The sequence below is a fragment of the Odontomachus brunneus genome, unplaced genomic scaffold, assembly GCF_010583005.1.
Source record: "Odontomachus brunneus isolate Ranch 3 - 2012 unplaced genomic scaffold, Obru_v1 Obru_scaffold_079, whole genome shotgun sequence".
Lineage (NCBI taxonomy): Eukaryota > Metazoa > Arthropoda > Insecta > Hymenoptera > Formicidae > Odontomachus > Odontomachus brunneus.
The window spans coordinates 25,256-42,393 of record NW_022639529.1 but is presented as its reverse complement, the minus strand read 5'-3'; the positions used below and the strand labels follow the sequence as shown (position 1 = coordinate 42,393).

General features: G+C 31.5%; 1 protein-coding gene across 4 annotated transcripts; it reads left to right on the top strand.

Annotated features, from left to right (window-relative positions):
- Window positions 1-2,075: 2,075 nt before the first annotated feature.
- LOC116847524 lies at window positions 2,076-6,450 on the top strand. 4 transcript variants are annotated; one of them, XM_032822617.1, is made up of 2 exons: window positions 2,076-2,169; window positions 3,919-6,450. In XM_032822617.1, the coding sequence occupies exon 2, from the start codon at window positions 3,937-3,939 to the stop codon at window positions 5,113-5,115; it is 1,179 nt and encodes a 392-aa protein (XP_032678508.1). In that variant the 5' UTR covers window positions 2,076-2,169; window positions 3,919-3,936; the 3' UTR covers window positions 5,116-6,450. The 4 variants fall into 4 exon arrangements, with proteins under 4 accessions (XP_032678508.1, XP_032678509.1, XP_032678510.1 ...); XM_032822618.1 differs by lacking the exon at window positions 2,076-2,169 and adding an exon at window positions 2,214-2,573; XM_032822619.1 differs by lacking the exon at window positions 2,076-2,169 and adding an exon at window positions 2,633-2,842.
- The last annotated feature ends 10,688 nt before the right edge of the window (window positions 6,451-17,138 follow it).

Below are 17,138 nucleotides of genomic sequence, written 5' to 3'. Positions count from 1 at the left end.
GTCGAAATTTTCGCACAATCTTTGACCTGAACTTCCTAACTTCTGTATTTGTTGGGTCTGAAGGATCTAAAGAATCAGCATACGCTTCTTTCATGAAAATCTGTTTACACTTTTTTGGAGTTACATAAAGTATTATAAAGTATGTTAACAATAATACCCCTAAACTTAAAATTTATTTGAATTTATTGAACTAATTAATTTTTGGGTTATTTAAATACTGCGATGTTTTTTTTAAATAAAATTCAAATATACTTTTGAGTTTACTTTTGATAAGACGATACTTAAAATACACTTTAATTGTTTAACTGTAAGTTATATAAAAACTATTATATATACAATTATATATAACTGTATAAAATTAGATAGAAGTGTATAAAATTATGTTTAGTTCGTTATATGATTATATATAATTTTACACGACATTTTACATAAGTACAATTTTGTATATGGTTGCTTGATGCTGCTTATATATAATTATATATTTCATCATATATCATATATATATATATATATATATATATATTTATTTATTTAAATATAATTATATAATTCTTTATTATATATGACAATATGGCAAATATGCTACGCTTATTATGAAAACTTACTTTAAAAGGCACAAAATAAATCACAAAGTATATCAAGGAACATATTAAGTGAACAATTAAGTGAATTTGTATTAATTTTCGACAAAACTTTAAGTATATTAGTTTTGTGCCATAAAAGGCACTTGAAGTGAAATAATCCGTTCAAAAGAAAACGTCTTTAGTCTGTAGCAATACCCATCTATGTACTGACTATACTAAGTATCTCTTAAATTTGACGAGCGAACAGCACCCGCTAATCGTAACGTCTTTAACGGTGTTCTTTGGACTTACATAATGTAACTTTGTAGTAGTCACAGAATATTACAATATATTTATTAGCAAACATTGAAATATATTTAATAGTAAAATATAATTTTTATTATTTATAATTATACAAATATATAAAATTCGCACATGTATGATTATATACAATATATATATATCATTTAATATTCTTTATTTAACTTTGGTTTGCATTTTATTTTGTGTGTTTAAAATAATATATTTATATATAAGTTATCATTTCATTAAGTAAAAGCTCTGTTATTTTGTTAATAAGAATCAATTAGATTAGTTTCAGATTTTAAACCAAATAATACTATGAATAATCTAAACAAAAAATATTTAGAGCAAATTACTCAATACTCAAAATCTTCTAGCTCAATAATATATATTCACTAGCTCAATAATATGTATTATACCAATATTTGTCGGATAATTAATGTTGATCCGTCATTTCAATGTTTGCTCATAAATATATTATAATATTCTGTGAATATTATAAGAAGGTACATTATGAAAGTTCTAAGAATATCCTTAGAACTATTACAATAATCGCGTACTGCACGGTCGCAAAAATTTAAGGAATAGGACTAAACATGTTCCAAACAAGGATGATTGATTAGTATCAAAGAAGATTTTTTTAGTGGGTTAGTTAACTTAGAGTAACCTTTCTAGTAAATTACCAAAATATCTAAAGTTTTGTTAAAAATTACAAAAAATTTACTAAATTAACTTTCTCCGTAAACTTTGCATTTTATGATTATTTGAGTATTTTAAAATAGATATTCCTAAATAATATGTCACCTTTGCATATTGGTCCTCATCATTAACGCATATTTCGTCATCTTAACAGTTAGAATTTATCTTGTCAACAACTTTTTCAATACATACAAACCTACTTATACATTGTTATTATTGTTCTGTGTACTGTTACCGGTTAAACATCTATATGTAATCAGTATACATATTTCTGTTACATTCCGTGAGTTGTCGAGCTTCGCGCATTATTTTGAAATAAATATTACAAACTACTCCAAACAATAATTAATAAGACGTATCCCGATGAATTTCCCGTTAACATTAACTTTTTATGGTCCATACACAGAAGACAGATATAATAAGTTTTTCAACCCAAACGTTTGTTATGTTTGCAAACTGTCCAGCAGGGACAGTCATATACTTGGGTATATATTTGGGTTGTCATATACTGTCCTATTTTCATTAGTGGTTTGTAGATGGTTTTGATATTGTGTTTTCTCAGGATTCTGCCAATTTTGTCTGTAATTCTCCGTATGTATGGAAGGAAAGTATTGATGAAGTTTCGTTCTTTTGTCTGTCTTTGGAGTTATTCAGTCCGTGTATTTTGCTGTCTTTTAGTTTGATGTTTCCTGATTGTTTTATTTATCTCTGTTGCCGTGCAGCCATTATTTGGAAACTCAAGGATTTTTGAAATCCTTGAGTTCGCTTTGGGTGCTGTTCATGTCGCGAGTGGCTAATGCTCTGTGTATTAACGAATCGAGGACCGATTGTTTTTGAGCTGGGTGATGGTATGATTCGGCATGGAAATATCGTTTGGTGTATGTAGGTTTCCTGTAAACTTGGTAGCCCAGGGAGCTATCTGTTCTTCTTATTACTAGGACATTCAGGAAAGAGAGTCTGTTATTTTGTTCGTCCAGTGATACTAATTGGTACCAGCGATACTTGAAGGTTAACATAAAATATGTCAATAGGGATCACTTAGAATCGGACAATTGAAAACTTATAAATGTGCTATTTAGTGTGTTTATTACAAGATTCCATTAAAAAGAATTACTAGAATGTTCCATGAATTATGCGCCATATAGGGTTAAAACATAATGATTTTGTTCACGTTGACAGGAAATTGGCGTTTGTCAACTGCCAAATTCTGATATTGTTATTAGATTCGTAATAAGCGATGCTGAGAACCTTAGTACACTCTACTGTACAGCGAAAAGGTAGAATGTTTTCCAATTGGGAAAGTAACTCGTAAAAGTTGATATTTTTTTACAAATTCTTATCAATATTGCAACATTTGGAAGAATTTTTTAAAAAATCGGGCTCGACAGTTTTAAAATAATATATTTATATACAAATTATCATTTCTTTGAATAAAATCTCTGTTATTTTGTTGAAAAGAACCAATTAGATTGATTTCAGATTTTAATATTAAAAATATTATTATGAAGAATCTAAACAGAAAATGTTTTAAAGCAAATATTCAAAAAGCTTTTAGCTTAATCATTCGTTGAACATTTAAAAACAGTGATACAATCACTAACTCAGTAATATACACTAATATTTGTTGAATATTTAATGTTGTTCCGTCATTTCAATGTCTGCTCATAAACATATTATAATATTCTGTGAATGCTATAAGAAGATACGTTATGTAAGCCCTAATGACATCCTTAAAATCATTACGATAATCGCGTACTGCACGATCGCAAAAATTTAAGGAATAGGACGTAGTATGTCCCAAACAAGGATGGGAGATCGATTCGGATCAAAGAACATTTTTTTAGTGGAATAGTTAATTTAGAGTAACCTTTCTAGTACATTACCGAAATATCTAAAGTTTTGTTAAAAATTACAACAAAATTACTAAAGTAACTTTCTTGGCAAACTTTGTATTTTTTGAATAGTTTAAAGCAGATATTCATTAATAATGTATCATATTTGCATATTGTTTCTCTCCACTAATGAATATTTCTAGTTTGTCATCTCAATAGTTACAATTTATCTTGTCAACAACTTTTTCGATACATACAAACGTACTTGTACATTGTTATTAATGTTCTGTGTACTGTTACCAGTTAAACACCTATATATAACCCGTATATATATTTATGTTACATTACGTGAGTTGTCGAGCTTCGCGCATTACTTTGAAATATTACAAACTACTCATAAACGATAATTAATAAGACATATCGCGATGAATTTCTTGTCAATATCAACTTTTCATGGTCCATACACAGAAGACAGATATAATGAGTTTTTTAATCCAAACGTTTGTCATGTTTGCAAACAGCCCAGGGAAGACTTGATAATGTGTAATCGGTGCTACATGATTTCTTACTGTTCCGAGGAGCATGAGGCGATACACAGAAACTCACACTCTCAGATCTGCAAAGCTATAAGAAGTGTAATAACATACGAATCGTTCTGGGATACGTATCCTAACTCGGAAATATGGATAGAAACACGCAAAGGAATTTTACATCAAATACGCTCTTGTCTCTCACGTGACATACACCAGTACGAAATTGAGATGATATTTTGCGCAAAATCGTGTTATGTGTGTTACCGGCAGGCAAATATAAAGCCCTGCAACATCTGCTATGCAGCCAATTTTTGTGATGATGACCAATTATTATTTAAGATATTTCATGAGAAGTACTGCCGTGAGTTGTTGCTATTACTGAACATGAATATCTTCCATATAAACGGCTGTACAGAAAAAATTTTATTTGAAGACAAATATAAGTTCACCAAATTTTCTTGTGTAAAATCTTTTCATGACACTTTTACATTTATTAACAAGTATGTAGGTATAAATGAGGTTCCTTACTTAGACTTAGATCCTTCTGAATTAGTGTTCTACTGGTCACTAGATCAACGTATATATTCTGATTATGTATCCGGCCCGCTGACATTATACTATGCGTTGCAGGAATCAAATTTAATACCTCTTCCAGAAAATGCACATAAATATATCATTCATGTTATAGGTGCAAACAAAATAGATATAATATGTTTGAAAATATGGCATATTTTCTTACATTGCATTAGACAAACGAAGAACCTGTATATTGTATTTATTAATTCGTTAAATTTTGAGTCGAGCGATTTTGGATTTGTCTGTTCTAATTGCAAAAGATATAAACAGAAACTTTATATTAAAAGCGTATCAGAACCGTATCACGATTTTGTACACTTAGATTCATATGAAAAACCGAATGTTATCATACTGTTTGAAATAGAATGTCTTTCAATAGAGGAATGGTTTGATTCTGTAGAAGCCATAATAGCGCAACAGTGTCCGTTACTTTTAACCGCTAATTCGGAAAATACAGTGCAAGAGAATGTAAACAAGATAGAAATAAAAACAGGTATAAATAGAAATCGAATATACAGAGAAAATAAATTCCGCAGTTATATGCCACGTAGAAATGATGGGACTGGTGAATTTTATTATCGAAATTTGCATTTTATTATGTATTCATAAATTTAAATCACATGACCGTTCCTGTCAACGACTAGAGTTTATGTATAATTTGATCCTGTTTTTATTTTGGTATAGTTGTGTTACACAATTTTTAATAATATTCGAGTATAAATTAGAAATTTTTTACTGAGGCATATATGCAGTAATAAATTAATATTTTTATTAAAGTATATTTGCTCCTTTATCAGTATAGAATTTATTAGAATATAGTGTGTTAGTATATAGTTCCTCATCTTTTCAAAATATGTAAAATATGTCGTATATGAGATAATAGAATGCTGGTCGTATATATGTAGTATATTTGAGTTTTAAAATTTGTCGCATGCTATGCCATAATTGCAGGCAGTTATGATCATTTTATGCGGTGAATTATATAATTGTCTTGTGAATACCTACTTCATTGTTTGTGTTCTGCAAGTAGTATGTAATTATAATAATTTTGAATATGTTTTATATAAATTATATTCTTCACACCGTATTTTGTAATCAATATTCATAACTCGCTATCATTGACTTTTTCAACTTAAATTGTCAAAATATATTAATAAATATGAAAACAAACCTGGAACTATTAACGTTACTCGAGTTATCAACTGTAATTTTAAATTAAATATATATGTAATTATAATCGACAATGCAATATAGATCTTTTAATAGTATACATTTATTAGTAAATTAGTATTATGTTCTTCTTTCCCGATTTTGTAAATGTGTAATCCTCACTGTATTAAATAAAGTTTATATACGATTGTATTATAATATCCGTTATATATCGCTTTCTATTGTTGCACTATTTTCCACGATTAATAGTAAGTGTGGCATAGAAAAACTTTTTGGTCATCTTATAAGTATTCGTAATAAGCAAAATGCTACAACTGGTCACATTGAGAAAAAATATATTTTAATATTTATTTATTGGATTTAAAATGCAAGGTGGGAAATAAGTGTTTAGAAATAAATTTTATTTCACAGCAATTTTATATCCCACAAATATATTTTCAAGTATTTTTCTCAGTGCAACTGCTAACCAGTTGGAGCTAATTGGCATCACTAATTTCTACATGATTGTTAAAGTCAAAGAATCTAGGTCGTGATCAGTAAGAAGGATGCGTATTCGTACCGATCAGCGAATGATAAAATATTTGTAGAAACTATCATCAAATGATGGAATATTTATATAAAGTATCACGGATTTAGAAAGACGCACACGAGGATTTAATAACATTGTCAGATCATGAGTAATGCGTGAAAAGAAGATAAAGTTTCTTAAAATTATTTGAACAGAATTACCGAACCATTTTAGCAAAATAAGGAAATTAAATAAAACATTCTTCTTCCTTAGAATTTTTCCTTATCTTGAATTGTTTATAATGTCGAACAATAATATTTGTCGAATTAAAATTTAATTTAATTGGACTATTCCAATAGACAAACTTCCTCCAATTTAATCAAATTCATTATGACCAAAGAAATCTTTGCAAGAACCGAAGGAAAATTTAGCACACGTGTCTTCGCATATTCCAACATACAGGATGTCATAGATTGATACTAGATTGATCATTAAATTCATTGGAACATAGTATACACTGAGATAAACATCAGAGTCCTATAGCGTCTTGTGATATTCGCAATAAATATGGAAATATTAATTAAAAAAGATTGGTGAGTAATCATGCTCAATATATTAAATAAGTTGTCGTGACGCCGTCTGCCGTTTTATACTTTATACGTTAATTGAAATTGAACATAAAAGTGCTTTATCATTTTGCAAGTGACCACATAGACTTTTAGACCATAATCAAAGAAGATTAATGCATGATCACACGCATCCATACAGCACAAATCAGCAAAAAAACGTTTCTAATGGCGTTCTAATGACGTTCTAAGGACAATTCTAAGGACATTCTAAGTAATTCATACATCCTAAGAATATCCTAGGACATTCTCTAAAGATTTTTGCTATTATCTGGGCAAACATATAACGATTTTTTTCATTAATAACTAAAATTTTAGGTGGTTAATTGCAAAACAATGAAAGACTTTTTGTTCAGTTTAATTTAATATACAAACATACGATAGTATACATCTTTACCACAATCCATCTGCCTATTGCGTGTAATCATTACTTAATCTTCTATAATTAGTATCTCGAGATTTATTGTAAATATCATAAAACAGGATGGAACTTTTATGTTCACCTCAAATCGATCTACGTTTTTACGAACGTTGCGAAACAAATCTTGGACACACAGTATATCCTCTTTTCATCTAGAATAATCAACGAATTTTTGGGTAACATTATTTTAATATTTAACTTACTCTGTATTATATTAGGTCAATCAAAATGTTTGTCTCGATTTTTAATAGAAAATATTGAATATTTGAAGTACAGAATGTCCCATTTTAAATTATCAATTCTGATAATTCTTCAGCCCAGCTTATTCAGTAAAAATGTTTCAGACAAAAGTTGTCGGCTTTAAAGAGGGACATCTGAATGTGACCTTGATTTTGACTTTGGAGATTATTTTGAAAGTTATTCGAAGATCAACTTTGCTTTTTAAATAGATACATTTATTTTTTATTACGGAATTTTGTTCTATGTAAAGAAGCCAACAACTTTTGTTTAAAAACATTTTTTATGTGACCTCTATTTTCTAAGATATTTATTGAAATATTTACAAAATTATTGGTTTCAATAATTTTTTATTCAAATTCTGTCAACTTTACCGAAAAATAACTAGAAATAAAAATTATTTATTTTTTTCACGTAGCTCTGAGAAATTTTTCAAAATTTTTTAATTAAATTCTTAGTATTGCATTTTCTCAAAATTTCTTGAAATACTATAAAGTTTATAAAAAATTCTGAAAAACGAGCGAACATTGTATATTGTGATACGGGCGGTCTCAACACCGCTATGCTGGTACGTATATCACGCTCGCGATTGAGAATTGGTGGAGAAACAAATTGACGGTGGAAAATATAGTATAATGTGTTAATCAAAAGGGGGTTTGCTTCGATTTTGAAGACAACTTCAGTTTTACTGTACTCTGTAGGACCAAATTATTTATCGAGTATTCCCAGTAAAACCCAGATAGCACAGGTTGTCCTACAAACATCCATTTTATGTCCATTTTACGTTTATAAATCCAGGGACATGCAATGGACGTCCATAAGATATCCGATTTTGGACATCCGTTAATGTCCATAATTTGGATGTCCATAAAATATCCGATCTTGGACATAAATGTTTTAAGAATAAAATTGATTATAGGCATGTTGAAAATGCGCGCTATCAATGCTACATATCATTTCATCCCCAGCCAGCAACGTCACGTCATTTTTACGTCGATAAATGATGATTACCAGTCCTAGAGGTCGTGTAACTAATAACTGACGTTTAAAAAACGTGGACAATTTTGTCGTGATAGTAACATCATTTAAAAACGTCTATAATACGTTTTCGAAAGATCATTTTTAATCAGCTGTTCGAAAAGCAAATGTGACAGATTTTTATCTAATGTTCATTTATATCAACTGTGGTGTATGTAACCAACAGAATATTATTTACACATGTTGCTATTTATTTTTTATGTGCTTGAATCTCAAGCATTTGGCTCTTAGAAATAAATTTTATAGTACTTGTCCTACCATTTCTTACTCTCTTGCATCGTCGCAATTATTCAGTTAGTAGGATGATGTTCAAAGATATGTTAATGGAAAAATGTTAACTCAGATAGCACAGAGATGAATAGAATTTCATAGAAAATTCATTTTAGAAAAGACCTAAATAATTAAGAAAATGAATATCTGAAGAATTCCTGAAGAATTATCCGAGCCTAATTTATTCTAAAGTATTCTTTGGAACTTTATTATAATAAATATTTTGCGAATCATTACTTGGAATATCCTGAGAATTTGTAAGAAATTACTATTATTAACTAATTTTATTTTCATTTTATGGTTACCTTATGGTTACATTAGACAGATACTCTATCGCTTATAAGAAGCACTGATTTGTATGTTTATATGTTAGGTGTACAACTTTGCTTCCGCCTTTTTTTTCCGAAATTCGAGGTTTTATTGTAAAAAACTGGTTATACATTTATGATTCAAATTATTTTTCATCGCTGGCCACTACTTTCTCCCATCTTTCGGGCAGCGTACGAATCCCGCGTCCAAAAAACTGGTCATCTTTTGAGGCGATCCACGAATCGATCCAATTTTTTACTTCTTCATAAAACCGGAAGTGCTGGTCAGCCAGGCCGTGTGCCATTGATCGAAACAAGTGATAGTCAGAGGGAGCAACGTCTGGAGAATACGGCGGATGGGGTAGGACTTCCCATTTCAATGTTTCCAAGTATGTCTTGACCACTTTCGCAACGTGGGGTCGAGCATTGTCATGCTGCAAAATCACTTTATCGTGTCTCTCGTTGTATTGCGGCCGTTTGTCTTTCGATGCTCGGCTCAAACGCATCAATTGTATTCGATACCGATCGCCTGTGATTGTTTCAGTCAGTTTTAACAGCTCATAATACACTACGCCGAGCTGGTCCCACGAAATACAGAGCATGACCTTGGAGCGTGAATATTCGGTTTGGCCGTCGACGTGGAAGCATGGCCGGGAACTTTCCATGATTTTCCGCGCTTGGGGTTATCGTAATGAACCCATGTTTCGTCCCCAGTCACAATGCGATGCAGAAATCCCTGCCGTCTTTGCCTTTCAAGCAGCTATTCACAAGCAAACAAACGTCGTTCAACATCTCTCGGCTTCAATTCGTACGGCACCCAATTTCCTGGCTTCTGAATCATTCCCATTGCTTTGAGGCGTTTAAAATGGCTTGTTGAGTCACTTCCAATGACGGAAGCGATGGGTATCCAGTTGAGAAATGGATCGCAGACTTTGAAGATTTAGCAACTATGTTTGAGTGGAACGAGATGCAGAAATTGTTGTTCGCTCGTAAATCTATCCAAGGTGTTGCCAAAATATTTGTACGAGGGTTGAAGGTCACACAGTCTTGGAAGGGTCTTGAAAGCTGCGTTGAAGGAGAAATTTGGCCTCAAAATAAGTATTGCCGACATTTATAGGAAGCTTGCCGAAAGGAGGAAGATGGACGAAAGCCTTCAAGAATATTATTTGGCCATGAGGGAGCTGGCGGCTCAGGGAGATGTCGAGGTTGAATCGGTAATTCAAAACGTAATCGATGGTATTCCTGACAACAGCAATAAAAAAATTTTGTACGGAGCTCGAGATTATAGCGAATTCAGGACGCGCCTTCGTACAAACGAAAAAATCCAAGAGCGATGTTCAGCAGGTAGCAGTTCAGGCAGCAGGGGTAATCCAAAAAAGGAGTCTTCGAACAAATTGACCAAGGATGACAATAAATTTTCAAAAGACGACCAGCAGAAGACGTTGAAAACGACATCGCTGTTATAACTGCGGTGAGAATGGGCATAAAACGAATACATGTAAATTCAAGGATTGGGGTAAGAAATGCTTTAAATGTAACAAATTTGGTCATGAGTAAAAAAAATGTTCCGGTACGAGTGATTCTAGCGACGCGCAAGCAGCAGCTAATATTCTTGTGAAAACTATTAACGTAAGTCGAATGTTTAAAGAAATTTCGATTGAAGATAAGAAATTTGACGTCTTACTAGATACAGGTAGTCATCTTTCTCTGATACGCGAGGATAAATTTAAGCTTATTGATACTTCAAAACTATGTGAGTCAGAAGTACTCTTGACGGGTATTGCTCAGGGTCAAGTTAAGACGCTTGGACATTTTCAAACAACAATTATAGTCGACAGTTTGAATTTTCCTTTAACGTTTCACGTAATTCCTTCAAAGGCTTTAGATGTCAGTGTAATCTTGGGAACAGATTTTATTAATTAGACTGAAATAACAATTAATCAGCAGGGCATTATAGTAAATAAGCCTAGTGTTGTGGTTTTTCTGTCTCAAATTAAATTACAAGCGGAAAAGGATGAGACGATTAACACAGGTTTGACGATTAGTAAAGAGTCTAAAAATATGGTAGAAAACATGATGTTAGCATATAAGCCTAATAAGATTAAAACGACTGATATTCAATTGAGTATAACATTGAAACACTTATTTTTCAAAATGCACGACGATTACCTCCGAAGGAAGCAAATAGTGTTGAAAAACAGGTGAATGATTGGATTGACGAAAAAATTGTGGAGCCATGTTCATCTGAATACGCAAGTACAGTGGTTGTCGTAAAGAAGAAAAACGGTTCTCCTCGACTCTGTGTGGACTACGGGAAAATCAATCAAGTAATGATCAGAGACAAGTATCCGCTCCCGATTATTGAAGATCAACTTGACCAATTAGCTGAGGCTCGTATATTCAGTACAATTGATCTTAGAACTGGTTTTTTTCATGTTGACGTAGATATACATAGTCTTAAGTATACCACGTTCGTCACCAATCAAGGTCAATACTGGTTCTTAAAAGTACCTTTTGGGCTGTGCAATTCGCCACCCACAAATTCGATTTCCAAAGATTCATCAACCATATTTTTAGACTTTTAATTAATGACGGAATTTTACTATATACTTGGATGATTTAATTATAATCGCAACCTGATGTAATAGAGGGTATTAATCGATTGCAGAAGGTTCTTCAAGTCGCGAGTGATTATGGGTTAGATATTAATAAGAGTAAATGCTACTTATTGCAATCAAGAATTGAGTACCTTGGATATATAATAGAAAATGGTAGAATTCATCCATCATCCAATAAGGTGCAAGCCGTTTTAAACTTTCCAGCACCGCGTACATTAAAAGATGTTCAGAGTTTTCTCGGATTCTCAGGATATTTTAGAAAATTTATAGAATCTTACGCAATTAAAGTAAAGCCTTTAAGTGATATGCTACGGAGTATATTTCAATTCGGTTTTAAGGAAAAAGAATCTTTTGAACAGCTGAAATTAGAATTGAGTCATGGTCCAGTTTTGAAAATCTTCAATCAGAAGTTTAAAACGGAATTACACACCGACGCGTGTAAAGACGGTTTTGGGGCAATTTTATTACAAAAAAGTCCTGAAGATGATAAATTTCATCCGATATATTACATGAGTCATAAAACGACCGAAATAGAGTCCAGATATACAAGCTACGAGCTTGCAGTTTTGGCCGTTATAAGGGCTCTAGAGAAATTTCGCCATTATCTTTTGGGTACTAAATTTAAAATTATAACAGATTGTGCTGCTTTTAAACAGACAATGAGGAAGACTAAATTATCCGCTAAGATTGCAAGATGGGCTTTATTAATTGAAGAATTCGATGCATCTGTTGAACATAGATCCGGTTCTAGAATTAAACACGTCGATAGTCCTAGTCGTTATCCGATTATGGCTATTAATAACGAGGATAATGTTGCAGTTAAAGTCACAAATGCACAGGAAAATGATCCGGAACTACGAGCTATCATGGAAGTTTTAAAAAATAAGCCTTACGATGATCATCTTATATATAATAACGTATTATATAAATACAAAGACGGTTGTAAATTACTTGCTGTGCGGTATGAAATGCAAAACGAAATCATCCGGATGGCTCATGGTAAAGGTCATTTTGCGTACCAAAAGCGTACCGAAGCGATTATCAACAAGAATACTACGTTCCAATGTTAACAAAAAAAATTAAAAATGTAATTGCGAATTGCGTACCTTGCATTTCAGGTAGTAAGAAAGCAGGCAAGCAAGAAGGTTTACTTAATCCATTGATTAAAAACGATATTCCGTTGCACACGTATCATTTAGACCATCTATGGTCGCTAAAGTCTACTAATAAGAATTATGTTCATATTCTAGCTGTTATTGATAGCTTTACTAATTTCGTGTGGCTGTAATTACAACAAATTTACTAAAAGAATTTTCTTGGTGAACTTTGTACTTTGTTTTGAATACTTTAAAGTAGATATTCATAAGTAATACATCATGCTTCCATATTGTATTTTTCCACTAACGAATATTTCTAGTTCGTCATCTCAACAGTTACAATTTATTTTGTCAACAACTTTTTCGATACATACAAACATACTTGTACATTGTTATTAATGTTCTGTGTACTGTTACCAGTTAAACACTTATATATAACCCGTATATATATTTCTGTTACATTACGTGAGTTGTCGAGCTTCGCGCATTACTTTGAAATAAATATTACAAACTACTCATAAACGATAATTAATAAGACGTATCGCGATGAATTTTCATTTAGTATCAATTTTTCATGGTCCATACACAGAAGACAGATATAATGAGTTTTTTAATCCAAACGTTTGTCATGTTTGCAAACAGCCCAGCGAAGACTTGATAACGTGTAATCGGTGCTACATGATTTCTTACTGTTCCGAGGAGCATGAGGCGATGCACAGAAACACACACTCTCAGATTTGCAAAGCTATAGAAAGGGTAATAACAGACAAATTATTCTTGAATACGTATCCTAGCTTGGGAGAATGGATAGAAACACGCAAAGGAATTTTACATCAAATACGCTCTAGTCTCTCACGTGACATACACCAGTACGAAATTGAGATGATAATGTGCGCAAAATCGTGTTATGTGTGTTTCCGGCAGGCAAATATAAAGCCCTGCAACATCTGCTATTCAGCAAATTTTTGTGATGATGACCAATTATTATTTAATGTATTTCATGAGAAGTGCTGCCCTGAGTTGTTGCTATTACTGAACATGAATATCTTCCATATAAACGGCTATACAGAACAAATTTTACTTGAAGACAAATATAAGTTCACCAGATTTTCTTGTGCAAAATCTCATGACACTTTTACATTTATTAACAAGTATGTACCTATAAATAAGATTCCTGTTAGTCACTTAAACTTAGACCCTTCTGACTTAGTGTTCTACTGGTCACTAAATCAACGTATATATTCTGATTATGTATCCGGCCCGCTGACGTTATACTATGCGTTGCAGGAATCAAATTTAATACCTCTTCCAAAAAGTGCACGTAAATATATCATTCATGTTATAGGTGTAAACAAAATAGATATAATATGTTTAAAAATATGGCATATTTTTTTACATTGCTTTAGAACAACGAAGGAACTGTATATTGTATTTATTAATTCGTTAAATTTTGAATCGAGCGATTTTAGATTTGTCTGTTGTAACTGTAGATTTTATAAACAGAAACTTTATGTTAAAAGCGTATCAGAACCGTATCACGATTTTGTACACTTAGATTCATATGAAAAACCGAATGTTATCATACTGTTTGAAATAGAATGTCTTTCAATAGAGAAATGGTTTGAATCTGTAGAAGCCATAATAGCGCAAGAGTGTCCGTTACTTTTAACCGCTAATTCGGAAAATACAGTGCAAGAGAATGTAAACAAGATAGAAATAAAAACAGGTATAAATAGAAATCGAATATACAGAGAAAATAAATTCCGCAGTTATATGCCACATAGAAATTATATGACTGGTGGATTTTATTACCCAAATATGCATTTTATTATGTATTCATAAATTTAAATCACATGACCGTTCCTGTCAACGACTGAAGTTTATATATTATTTGATCCTGTTTTTATTTTGGTATAGTTGATGTTACACAATTTTTAATAATATTCGAGTATAAATTAGAAATTTTTTACTGAGGCATATATGCAGTAATAAATTAATATTTTTATTAAAGTATATATATGCTCGTTTGTCAGTATAGATTTTATTAGTATATAGTGTGTTAGTATATAGTTTCTCATCTTTTCCAAATATGTAAAATATGTTGTATATGAGATAACAGAATGCTGGTCGTATATATACTGGTAGTATATTGCTGGTAGTATATTTGAGTTTTAAAATTTGTCGCATGCTATGCCATAATTTCAGGCAGTATTATATGCAGTTATGATCATTTTATACGGTGTATTATATAATTGTCTTGTGAATACCTACTTCATTGTTCGTGTTCTGCAAGTGGTATGTAATGATAATAATTTTGAATGTGTTTTAAGTAGATTATATTCTTCACACCGTATTTTGTAATCAATATTCATAACTCGCTATCATTGACTTTTTCAACTTAATTGTCAAAATATATTAATAAATATGAAAACAAATCTGGAATTATTAACGTCGCTCAAGTTATCAACTGTAATTTTAAATTAAATATATATGTAATTATAATCGACAATGCAATATAAATCTTTTAATAATATATATTTATTTGTAAATTAGTATTATGTTCTTCTTTCCCGATTTTGTAAATGTGTAATCCTCACTGTATTGAAATAAAGTTTATATGCGATTGTATTATAATATCGGTTATATATCGCCCTCTATTTTTGCACTATTTTCCACGATTAATAGTAAGTGTGGCATAGAATAACTTTTTGGTCAACTTATAAGTATTCCTAATAAGCAAAATGCTACAACTGGTCACATTGAGAAAAAATATATTTTAATATTTATTTATTGGATTTAAAATGCAAGGTGGGAGATAAGTGTTTAGAAATAAATTTTATTTCTATCCCACAATTTTATATCCCACAAATATATATTTTCAAATATTTTTTTCAGTGCAACTGCCAACCAGTTGAAGCTAATCGTCATCACTAATTTCTACACATTTAAAGTCAAATAATCTAGACCGTGATCAGTAAGAAGGATGATTATTCGTACCGATCATCGAATGATGGAACATTTATCTAAAATATCGCGGATACAGAAGGATACACATACGATGATGTAATAACAACGACAGGTTGTCAATAACACAAAAAAGGAAGACAAGTTTTATAAATTATTTGAACAGAATTACTGAACCATTTTAAAATAAGACAATTATACAAAATTTTCTTCTTCTTTAGATCATATAATTGAATTGTTTGTAATGTCAAACAATAGTATTTGTCGAATTAAAAATTAGATTATTTGGACTATTCCAATAGACAAACTTCCTTCAATTTAATAAAATTCATTATGTCCAAAGAAATCTTTGCCAGAATCGAAGGAAAATTTAGCACACGCGTTGTCGCATATTCCAACATACAGGACGTCACTGATTGATTTTCACCAAGTTTATTGGAACATAGAACACATTGAGGTGAACGTAAAAGTTTAACACCATTTTAATATATTCGCAATAAATATGGAAATATTAATTAAAGAAGATTGGTAAGTAATCATGCTCCATATGTTAAATGAGTTGTTGTGGCGCCGTCTGCCATTTTATCATTTATACGTTAATTCAAACTGAACATAAAAGTCCTCTATCATTTTGCAAGTGATCACATAGATTTTTAGACAATAATGGAAGAAGATTTGTGCATTATCGCACACCCATGCAGACGTCTTCCTTTTAAAGACGTTTTACGAGCATTCATACATCCTGAGAATATCCTAGAATATCCTTTCTCTGAAGATTTTGTACTATTATCTGGGCAAATATATACCGATTTTTTTCATTAATAATTAAATTTTAGGTGGATATTTGCAAAATAATGAACTTCTTTGTTCAATTTGATTTAATGTATGAACATATTGGGAGTGTGAATAAGTTCTCGCCATTTTTTGTGAAAATAAATCCTTTATTTAAAAAAAATAATAAAAAAACAAGTCAATTAAAGTATTGCCCATCACTGGAGACTACTTTTTCCCATCTTTCTGGCAGCATTTGAATTCCACGTCAAAAAAACGACACTTCTTTTACGGCTATCCACGAATCGATCCATTTTTTCGTTTCTTCATACGAAGTGAAGTGCTGCTTAGCCAGGCCGTTAGTCATCGATCGAAATAAATAGTAATCAGAAGGCACAATGTCTGGAGAGTACGGCGGGTGGGGTAGGACTTTCCATTTCAGCGTTTCGAGGTATGTTTTGACCGATAACGCGACATGCGGCCGAGCGTTACCATGCAGCAAAATCACCTTATCGTGTCTTTGCTCATATTGCGGTTGTTTTTCTTTCAATGCTCGGCTCAAACGCATCAATTGTCGTCGATAGAGATCTCCTGTGATGGTTTG